The sequence below is a fragment of the Xiphophorus maculatus genome, chromosome 1 (genome assembly GCF_002775205.1).
Source record: "Xiphophorus maculatus strain JP 163 A chromosome 1, X_maculatus-5.0-male, whole genome shotgun sequence".
Taxonomy (NCBI): domain Eukaryota; kingdom Metazoa; phylum Chordata; class Actinopteri; order Cyprinodontiformes; family Poeciliidae; genus Xiphophorus; species Xiphophorus maculatus.
In genome coordinates this window covers 4011346-4022811 of record NC_036443.1, presented here as the reverse complement: position 1 = coordinate 4022811, position 11466 = coordinate 4011346, and the positions used below count along the sequence as shown (strand labels likewise).

Sequence of the window (11466 nt, the reverse complement as noted above, 5' to 3'; positions counted from 1 at the left end):
ATTCATGTACTGTAATTTACATTGGAAAGTCTTCAGTGGACAGGGCACCAACGCTTTCTCTAGCCCAGGGGTCAACATCCTTGTAAATCCGGCCCTGCCAATCAGCTTCCGTCCGAGCAGGATTGGCCCCGCAAACTGCAAATCTTTAAGGGGCGCAAGTTTAAACAATTCCACGAACACCTCATTAAAATCTAAACACGGGTTGCCATCTTCGAAAATGTGATTATATTTAATGAATTGAATGTCAACAATTTTCTTTAGAAAACAGAGTTGATGCAGCAGGCCCGCGATGAAACCCGCCCATCGAACAATAGACGCTGCCTGCGCATACAACGCGCGCACCTCCACCTCCACCTCCACCTGCACCTCCTTTCATCTCCGAACGTATAATTCGGAACATGGTTTCCATGCTGTGACGTAACAAAGAGGTGTGGCACCAATATTAACGATCCTTCAACCAGTGTTACTAAGGTCGCTGTCTTGCTGTAAATTAAACTTCTATCTCGGTTGTTTCTATAAAAAGTTCAGACCCAGAGATTCTCGGGGATCAGCAGAATAATAATAATAATAATAATTTCATAGCCCGAAGAAATCTTGGTTTAGTCTTCTAGAAAAAAATGGATGTCAAGCTCCAGGAGCTGCTTCAGAGCATCTTGCAGAAGCACTGGATGAAGTTTTTGTCAAGCGATTCTAAAAGACAAAAAGCATGGTTACGGAAACATTTACTTGTCGGCGCGACAGATCTTTTTTCCGCTTTGGTCTTGAACAAAGTCCAGTGGACGTCTATCACACTCAAGGTTGTCAAAGCCATTGTGGGTAACAGACTCTCAGAAGCTCTGGAAAAGTTCCTGGGAATTCCAGGGATGGTTGACGCAAAAGCAGTTAAAAAGTTAGAGAAACTAGTTGTCAAAGAAGTGATCAAAAGGATCCAATCCTTCACTGACACGGTCAATGTGAAGAAAGGCTCTTTGGTTAAGAGAAGCATTCATAAACTATTTAAGAGGATTGATCAAACTGACCAGCAGCGACCTAAAATACCTTGCTTGATAAAACCAATCATTAAAATAACTGGGAAATATGGGGTTTTTAAAAAATACCGTGGGGGAAGCCCCTGGTTCAAACAGGGTATCCCCGAGTTACCAACCATTGTTGAAGTCTCTCAGAAGGAGGAAATGTTGGCTGAACTCAAATATTTTGGATACACCATTCAGGGAGACACAGAGGAATTTGTAAAGATGTTAACTAATAGTGGAAAAGCCCACTATTATGAGAGATCACTGTTATCAAATGACTTTGACGTCCAAGAACAGCCATCCCATGGAGAAGTCCAAATATCTGGAACTGAGTGTTCCTATGAACACAACAGATTTAAGAGTGAGAACTATCGGGCTGGTGATCAATCACAATTTACCACAGCCGAGAAGAAAAGCACGCAAGACCTCAGTTCAGAGGATCAATCCAGTAAAGCATATGTGAGCCAGATAATTGGGCTGGTTCTGTGTCGGGCGCTGAAATCATCAGATAAGATATGCCACTCTGACGTCTTCCGGGACATCTTCAAATGGACCCTTGAGAAAGTCTGGGATCGGGTTCAGGGGAAACAAATACAATTTCGCTCAAGAGTAAGAAAGAAATACATCAAAAAAATCTTCTGGAGTCTTTGTAACGCAATGTTCTGTACCGATAAAGACGCCTTGTGTTTACTAGTCATGAAAATCCCAGAGTTTGAAGAGTCAATTCTGTCCTGTTTTGAGAGATACCTGTTAAAGAGAGTTAGCAAGGTCGAAAGATGTCAAGAGTTTATAAGAGACCTTTATAGAAAAATAAAATGTTCGTCGCACTCTGATTTGTTACAGTCGTCCAGTATGGAAAGTATAGTGATAGACGGAGAGGGCTTTCAAATGGAAATTCTCCAGGGGAGCAGTGAAGCAGCAATAACTAGACGTTCCACAGACATCCCAGAGATCCCAGCTTGTCCTGGAGCTACAGGCGGATCCGAGAAACACCCTGAAGAGACACCAGGAGGAGAAAACGAGATAAAAACGGCCTTACAGACACTCATCAAAGGTCTGGTGAGCAAAATGATTGAAGAATCAGCTTGCAGCTTCCAGGCTAAACATGTTGATGGGTTCTGTGACGTGATGTCCCAGGAAATCTGGAATGCAATTCGGGACAAAGATATCAAGTTGTCCTTGGGAAGGATTGAGGAGCTCAGCGAAGCAATTTTCAGAGACATTTTTGACAAGAGTACAGGTGAAAACATGAACCTGGGAGACTCGGACAAACCGCTGACAAGTTTTTTCAGGTCTTGTGTGATAGAAGATCTGAAGAGACCAGTGGAGACATCTACTTGACACACAGCAACAGTTGCAACGGCCAATAAAAAAAATGGATTAAGAGGGTTTATTACAATGAATTAGCCAGAAAGCTAAATGATCCTCTTATACTTCCTTTAATGCCAAGGCATCAAGGCATGGGTGAACTAAGCAGCTGTGTTGGGACCCCCAGACCCTCCAGGTCCCATATTGAAGATAAATCTAGAATTTTAATATTTGATTATTGAGAATCAAAGTGCTATTCATTTTATTTGGCGACATTAGCAGAGATAAATTTAAATAGTTGAAGTGGTCTATCATTTAAATGAGCAAAACTGAAAATAATCCACATAGATGGAGTTTTGCATTACCATAGCAACAATCTGATGCTATAAGTTAAAATATTTCTTTATATCAACTTCAGTTTGTTCACAATTACATGTCTTCTTCTAAAAAAAAATAAAAATAAAAATATATCTTTTTCTTCATCATCATCATCATCATAATCATCATCATCATTATCATCATTATCATCATCATCATCATTATCATTATCATCATCAATCAATCAATCGATCATCAGTCAGCTTCTTCTTCTTTTCTATAATAACAGATCGCAAACAATGTTGGCGGTGTTCCTCCACCTACTGCACACGTGTGTAGCAACACCACCTCACATCCATTACATTCTGTTTTTTAATATTCTATCATTAAGATAAATAAATCTCTTTCTCTCTCTCTCTCTCTCTCTCCCTCAGCCTGCCTACATGGTCTCTCCTCAGAGCTGCATCCTGTTTCCAATCAGTTGCCAGCTCTTTCTCCTATTTAAGCTCCTCATGTTCTTTCACTTTCTGCTGGATTAGTTCCCTGTGCTCACTCAATCCTCATGTTCTTTGGTCCACTGTGCTCGTTTTTTTTGTTGTTGTTTTGTTTCATTTATTTTTCGTTAAACTTGCTGTTATGAAACTCACAATGTCCTGTCTGCATTTTGCTTTGGTTTGCTCTGGTTAATAAAATGTTTCTGATTTTTCTCTTTCCTCTGTGTCATAAGCACACCACCTATGCAGATGAAAAATATTTTGACGCATACATGCAACTTGTTATTTACCCATTCGGGTTTTTCTACCTTATAGCTTAACTATCAGCTCAGTGTAGCAAAGGTCTGAACTGTGAAACAATAAACTTAGGTTAATCACTGCAAACAAAATTACAGAATTTTATTTGTAACGAAATGAAATAGGCCTGTGAAAGATGAGTGGCTTTTTCCACAGGAAGATGGCGCTGTTTGGCGGTGTTCTCAGTGTTCGTCACCAACTCGCCTGACAATGAGATAGAAGAAGAAGATGGATACCGGGGAATCAGGAAGTAGCTAACGGCAGATATCCCGTGTGTTTGGTGGATACCAGTAAGTCACCCTGGTAACTGACTCTTGGCTAAGGCGGGAGACAGAAAGTTTCCCTTTGTGTAACCGCAGAGCTGTCATGGCGGAGGAACATGAAGGAACAGAGAGCAGAAGTGTCTGTGTACCGGCGCGGGGGACAGCAGGTGACCCTGCGCTGTCAGTCCCTCGGGGACTCGGCTCCGCAGATCACGCACCGAGGAAAAAGTTAATTCTACACATGGACCTGAATAACACAATCCTAGTCTCGGACACGGTGACCGGACAGGGGACGGTCGCTGCTCTGGACTACTTCCTCTCCACCGTCACCTGGGGGAAGATGAGCAAACACGGTAAAAACAAAGCACGGAGTCCAGAGCTTATTGTTCTGTTTCTAGAACACACAGGTGGAAGCAAATGGATGGAAATGCTGTTTAGGAAGTATTAAAACATTTCAGCATTATATTGAGTTAATCAATTTATTTTAAGTCACATGACGTTCATGAACACTTGAGTAGTGACTGAGAACTACTTTCTGGATTCCACTTCCATTTATTCCTCGCCACTCTGGAAGACTGGAATAACATAATTCCATGAAAGCGTCTATGATAAATATTAGTATTTTTATATTCTAATAATATTTTTAAGAAATACATAAAATCAGAACACTACTCGTTAGGGTAATATTGATTTTATAATATATAGGTAGATGCAAAATACTTATCTATAGACTTTTTAGTCCACCTATAAAAACATTTGTCATTTTTAAATTTATACTTCATCCCATAAATTCATTCCAATGATAAAAACACGTCATCTCACACATTTCAAATCATACTTGAAAAGCCATTTGACATTCAATTACTTCTATGAAAGTAGGTGTTCTCTTTCAACATTCGTTTCCGTATCTCACTATGGGACACGACCCCAGCGCCGGTCCCTCGGAAGCTCCATATCAGGGGTCTCAAACTCCAGTCCTCAAGGGCCGCTTTCCTGCAACTTTTAGTTGTGCCTCTGCTGCTCCACACCTGGATAGAATAATTAGGTCATTAGCAAGACTCTGGAGAACTGATCTACACAAGGAGGAGGTAATTAAACCATTTCATTCCAGTGTTTTGTACCTGTGGCACATCTAAAAACTGCAGGACAGCGGCCCTTGAGGACTGGAGTTTGAGACCCCTGCTCTATATGGACCTTACCAAGCTCCGCCCACAACAGACCTAGAAAATCCCACGTGGCCGAAAGTCTCACAAACAAAGCCTAGTGGGGCGTTGTTTCTATGTAAACCTGGTATCTTCTACTTCGACTGATTCTCTGCAGTGTATTTCTGACTCGATCAGTGCATCATTTCTACCGGATTTTCACAATATATCAGCTACTACAATGGACAGAGGAACTAACAAGTTCATGTCATCTTTTGTGGATGAGATCAAGGTGTTTGAGCCACTCGATGCCTCCAACATTGTGCACGTCACAGGAAAATGCTTTCGCTCTGGATGAGGAAAATGGCAGATCCACACAGCCTCTACAAGGTCTCAGGAGATCACCCTCCTTGCCTTGAATTTAAAATGGCTTTTCAGGCCAACCCCCAAGTTTTACAGTTTTTAATAGGAATACTTTTATACATAATTTCCATCTCTGAAACTCTTGCATGCTGGGTAATTCTTGCAGGAAAATGGGAATGGCTGAGTGACGCCACCTCCCTGTTACCCCCCTGCAGCGACGCCTCCAGCTACTACTCTCAGTTTGGACGCTCACCAGGCTTCACCTCTGTTGCTGGGCGACGCTTCAAAGGCCTGCTGGAGGAACATCTGGAGCTGCTCCGCTGGCCCGAGGGCGTCAAGGCAAGTGAGCGATCACAGAAACCTGCCTGACGCTCTGAGACGAAGATGACTCCCCTCTGAGCAGTGCAGCTACCTACACTCACATGTATATTAGGCCAGAATAATGTTGGGTTTACATTACTTTTGATGTCAAAGGGGGATGCTGTTCAAGCCAAGTTGGACATGCTTGATTTTTTTTTTTTGCAATTAGCTGACATCATGAGAACACAATATTTCAACACTGTTTCCCACAGGAAGACAGACAGCTGTCTGTTAAAGGAGAAGATGGCCGACTCTACCACTGGATCCTCCCTTCCTTCTTCCAGCTGATCAGAGATCTGGCGTGGGAAGGACGGGAGTTTGCCATCGTTTTCCGCACGTTTGGGACAGACCTGCCTCGGGTGCTGAAGGCCGTGTCTCGAGCAGTCAATGAGGGAGCTCACCCACTGTTCCCTGATCTGCCTGAGCTGAAGGTGAGGCAGGGTCACTCCTAAACATCAACTAATATTAGATCTTCAGTGTTGCCTTGCAGAACTCTGCCTATTAACTGTTCAGGTGACAGAAAATTACCTGAAAGGGGCAGCGTTATGTAAAATCAACTTTTTTGAGCTGTACATCACGTTATAATGTTATTCCCTCATCAAAAGCATTCATGGAGTGTTGCTTTAATTCTTCTGTGCATGTTTGACAAATCCTTTAATCTCCATGGCAACTATTGAGCTGTCTAAAACTCCTGGTTTGACCTAGTGCTGCCTTCAAGGTGCTGCTCCTCCTCAAAGCTGCAGATTCCAATCTTCTGGTCTCATAGAGCAGCCCTTCTCTGTGACTCCCCCACTCAGCTCCTTCAGACTAGCTAGTAGCAATTAGTAAACACCTGGTGGTAGCTGCACATCTGCTGAGCTCATTATACGTCTCAGTGCAGTGCTGGTAAAAACGTTGTGAAAGGGTTAATAGAGGAGGGATGTTGTGATGACTTCCTGAAGGCGGAGTTTCAAATAGAGAAAGCGTCTTTAAAGAAACAGAGACCCAATTTCGAGGTGTTACATCAGGAAGTAACATTTCTTTCAAGTCATATTTGAGATAGCATTTTTAAAACAACTGAAGTTAACATAGTTACTTAATTTTGCTATAAAATGGTACTATGTGCCTAGAAAATATTTCATTCATTATTTTTTTAATTTTTCATTATTACTTTAATCTTTCTGTACATGTGTACAGTGACAAACATCACTAAATACAAATAATACTGGCCCTTTAAACGCACTGCCATATTAGTTGTAATGTGGCTTAAAGGTTCTGGATTATGTGTTCTCCAGGCATGTAGAGCCGTTTTATATCACAATCCAGTACCTACTGTATGTTAATGGGCCAGAATTCCAGCAAACTGCTGTGAGAAGCTTATGGGAGGAAACTCATATGGTTAACTATATCATACATTTAGACAGTTTTACCAAAAACCAAGCAAATGCATGAAAACGATGTTGTTATTGTGGCATTTAGCAACTTGAAATAATTTTGGTCAAACAGTGATTAGCAGGAGATTATTTGTCCTCATACAGTGCATGTAAACATCTGGATGTGCTGAGATAGACAGAAGAGTAGAGGAAGATGAATCAAACAGTTTCCAAACTAGAACTGTTTTATTCATCCCTGGTGATGTTTTTTTAGTATCACAACTCCCAACATGGCTGTGATTTACAAACAGAACCTGAAAGCACTGCACTGTGACCTAACTGGACTTATATATTTTTTGTGTAGCTGTCTGTTTTAGGTGCTCAGCTGTGGTGCAGTGTTATCTTCCTTAGGCATTGTTTCCTCTTTGACACCAAACTAAAATATCAGCTATAGACAGAAACAATTTAAATCTTCAACTAGAAACTAAAACTCTAAAATTCGGTTAAAACAATACTTTATTAATCCCAAAGTTAAATTTGGTGTTGCTGTAAACCGTATTATTCAGATATCTTCAGAGTTGTTGTGGATGCTGTACCAGTCTGTATAACAACCGATTTGAAGACGCTTCTGACCGAAGACACTCAGCTGTTGTATGACACTCTGATGAAGAAAATTCTGCTTGTAATGTTCTTCATTTAATGTAGGTTCCTTCTTAGACAATCAAGTTAATATGATTAAGAACTTTAGGACTTGCTTTCTTTTTACCTCTCTTCTCATACCCTCTTCTTCTACTAACTCTGACCTTTGCTCTCCATATCGCTTTGGTTCAGCTCAGAGTGGATATGACTCCGGGTAAGATCCTCTGTAGCAAGCGAGGGGTCGTTCTGAGCCGGGCTGAAGAGCGCGTGTCCACTCGTGATGGAGAGAGAGGACTCTACCAATACTTGAGTTCTGTGCAGGGTCTCGGCGGTTTCCAGGACCACTTTGACTGGTATACAAATAGATGCTGCAGCACATACGTACACTACCACTTTGTTTTATTTCTCCTTCTATTTCAAATGATTTTCAATCCGGGTGTCTGTGTCCAGGTGGGCTACCAACACCTTCTCCATCCGAGGAGGGAAGCCCCTATGGATTGACCCCTTTGACCGGAATGTTCAGCATGTCTTTATAGACGACAATATCCGACAAAATGATGAGGACACCATTGTTAGTCCAAAGGTAATGTGGCTTCACTAATGTCCTAATTAGTTCAAATATGAATTGGAACTTCTACGCAATTAGTTTTGATCTTGTTTGTTACTATTTTATGAAAGTATCATAAACTAACTGATGAAAGCAACAGCATATTCTCTATGTCTGTGTATGCAACTTCTATGAAAATATGTTTTTTACATTAGTTAAAACAGTCACCATGTCGTGATAGAATGAGATAGATAATCTGTGAAATATTCAACCTGCTCCACCTCCTCCCAGTGCTACTATTGTGATATGAAGAAATGCACCGCTCCTAGTCAAAAGCAACCAATCAGAGCCAGGAAGAGGGTCATAACGCTGCTAATCCACCTCGTGTACGTGCTGCTAATCATGCTTTTGGCTGGGAACCTGTTTTATCTGCTGACATTGGTGGCCAAGCTAACTAGTCTGAGCATTCATGGAAAGCTAGCTGTCGGCAAGTAGCTTTAGCATATCAGAGAGCAAGAGGAGTAGCATCCGTATGAGGTTGATTGACAGCACTAAGACCCTCGTCCTTTTCTCACAGATCATCTGTACACTGTCATGAGTGATAATTTTAACAAATATGTAAAGTCATCTTCATCCCGTCTTCTGTGTTCCCGCTCACCTTCCTCCTCTTTGTCTCCACACCGGCCAGGTGTTTCTGGAGCCCGGCGGCCATGACACCCGTGCAGCGTGCACTGCGGAGCTGTACGACATCTCCTTGGTCCAGACCGACCTCCTACGAGCCATTTCGGATCGCAGCTACTTCACCCAGCGCGTTCACATCTGCCTGGAAAACTACGAGAGTAACATCTGGAATGGGACAGTCTAGAAGACAACTTCTAGGTTGCTGTGAGGTTTGTCCATGTGACAATCGGCAGTTTGCAGTGCTGCTGTCAACTAAACAACACTTCCGTCCCAGCTTGCTAAGAGTCATTGCCACTTTAATTGTGGTGTAGGGTCATCTAGTCATCTAGGTCAAAAGTAAAGACCTTACTGTGGTGGAAGATTGTGAGCTATTCATCGGCAGTACATGGACTTACAAAAGTGTAGCACTGAGATTACTTAAATTGCAATTATTATTTATAAAATATGGGATTCACAAAAGATTGCCAGTTTTATACAAAGAGCACTTACAGTTAAACCTACATTATTATTCACCCGACAGATTTAACATTTTTATCTAGTTTTGTCTTGGTGATAAAAACGCTGTAAAATGACTTTCAGCTTTATTTTATTTTTTTTAAATGTCATGTCAAACATGATTTATAGCCACCCACTAATCAATGGAAAAAACACTTCAGTTTATAGACGTCCGTTATTAGATCTGTAAACAGACCGCTGCTGTGTGACGTTCTGTTTCTGCACATGCGAGTCGTATTGGGAGTGAGTCTCCATTCACACAGAGAAGTCTGGTTGTGGTCGTATTAAATTAGCAGCATGAACGAACACACAAAAAATAAAAATTGAGATTTTAGCAAAAAATCAGAATTGAGGATCAAGGCCTGACGTGTGAACGTAGCCTTTGGCATAGTTTCTTCATGACTTTACCATCTCTTTACTTTCCAAAACATTTTCATTGTGCAGTAAACGAGGGCCACCCACATCTGATTGGATGGTACTTAAATTAGCAATTTTTTTATTTTGCAATTCAAGCTGTTTTTTTTACAATATGCCTATAACATAGAGCAATATTGAGATAACAAAACATTTGCAGCAAATTGTTCACTTGGCCACTCCAAGACTTTACTTTCAGTCAGAAGAAACGTTGGCCATGTAATATAAGTAATATATCAGTAATCAGTAATATAAAAGATTACTGAAAACTTAAATCTGGCAGGAGTTTTGGGTTAAACCTTTACTGCAGAGATGGTAATTTGACTGTCAGACTTGGACTTAAGTTGTGCTTTAATTGCAAAAACAAAGACTTGTGCCTGAGCTCCCATGACTTAAGACTTGACTTAGACTTGTTATCTGGCACTTGAGTCTCCTTAACAGTTTTTGTTTAATTTTTAAGGAGTGTATGCTCTGGAGGGCGGCTTGCTACATGCTCATACTTTATTCTGAAATGGTAGCCTTCATTTCTTTACCAGTCGAACTACAGTTTACAACAGTCTGTTCATGTTTGCTGTAGCTTCAAGATTGTGACCCCACAGATAATCTCCAACTGTATTAAACAATGTAAACAATGTTTCTTCACAAGATACTCGAGTCTGAAAATGGTATCAAACAGCTAAAGTGTTTTCAAAAACATAGCAAAGCCACTTGAGCTGTTGGGTTTGTTGTGTTTTTACCTCACAGTTTGTTATTGTTAGGTCAGAGGAGTTAGATGCCGATACTTGAATGTGTCTTTATGAATGAATTGTGATTAAAGAATCACAATTCATAACGTAGCAGTCGTAAATTGGTGTATCCCAATTGTCCTTAGGTCGGAGTGTGTGGCTGGTTATTTGTCCAACCAAGCGACCAGGGTGTACCCCTGACCGCACCATCAAGGATAAGCTGGTATGGACAGATGGATGGACGTGGATCTGAACAGACTTGAACATGTTGCACTGAAACACTGTGGAAGTGTCTTACTGTGAAGTTCTGAATGTACATGTATGCTACTGTAACACTCTTTGATGTAAGATAATGTTTTTGCTGAATCACATCAGAAAGCTCCAACCAAAGCATTGGTTCAATGATAATTGGACAAGTTGCATGTGTTAGCGCTGTTGTAAACAGAATCGGGTAAAATAAAGGAGACGCTGATGGAAGCCCAGAGAGGACAAAAATCTGTCGAAGCAGAGCATTTTGAATATAGCTTGGTATTTAAATCTGATGTCGGTACTCACTATTGAGATCAGAAATCTTCCTTCACCATACTTTTTTTTTTCTAAAGATGACTTATGATCACACTGTGAACCAGGTTTTAGGGGAAGGTTTTTACCAAGCACTCCTCAGAGCAGATTTTTCTAAAAAAAAACTCTACTGGGACGATGTTGGGGTTTCATTTGCATTGACTTATTCTCTTATTCTTTAAAGCACTTAGTGTGAAGTATTTTTTAAAGTTTTCTTTAAAGGTTTTAGAGTATATTTAATATTTGGTTTTAGAGAGGTCAGGTTATGAAGAGCTAAATGAACCATCAAATAACCTAAAAGCACTTTGAGTAAGGATAAATTGCACGTGAAGGCAGATAATTGCAGTGTTTTTATTGGAGCTGAGGACAGGCTTTACATTACGTAGCCCAAACTGAAGACTCCTTTACATGTTGATATTAACATAATTACACTGCCAAATAAGGACTATTATATTATTTCAATAAATGTAAAACTTGAAATGAGTCAGAGAAAG

General features: G+C 40.8%; 1 protein-coding gene across 1 annotated transcript; it reads left to right on the top strand.

Moving 5' to 3' along the window:
* Nucleotides 1-3671: 3671 nt before the first annotated feature.
* On the top strand, nucleotides 3672-11254 carry LOC102224949. The gene is made up of 6 exons (XM_023334729.1): nucleotides 3672-4046; nucleotides 5365-5537; nucleotides 5771-5989; nucleotides 7742-7902; nucleotides 8000-8132; nucleotides 8785-11254. The coding sequence occupies exons 1-6, from the start codon at nucleotides 3797-3799 to the stop codon at nucleotides 8959-8961; spliced, it is 1113 nt and encodes a 370-aa protein (XP_023190497.1). The 5' UTR covers nucleotides 3672-3796; the 3' UTR covers nucleotides 8962-11254.
* The last annotated feature ends 212 nt before the right edge of the window (nucleotides 11255-11466 follow it).

Bases quoted from the DNA above. Each gene is read 5' to 3' on its own strand.
- LOC102224949 (XM_023334729.1), top strand. From the start codon at position 3,797: ATGGCGGAGGAACATGAAGGAACAGAGAGCAGAAGTGTCTGTGTACCG. The intron at 5,538-5,770 runs GCAAGTGAGCGA...TGTTTCCCACAG, and splicing joins GCTGGCCCGAGGGCGTCAAG to GAAGACAGACAGCTGTCTGT. The intron at 5,990-7,741 runs GTGAGGCAGGGT...GCTTTGGTTCAG, and splicing joins CTGATCTGCCTGAGCTGAAG to CTCAGAGTGGATATGACTCC.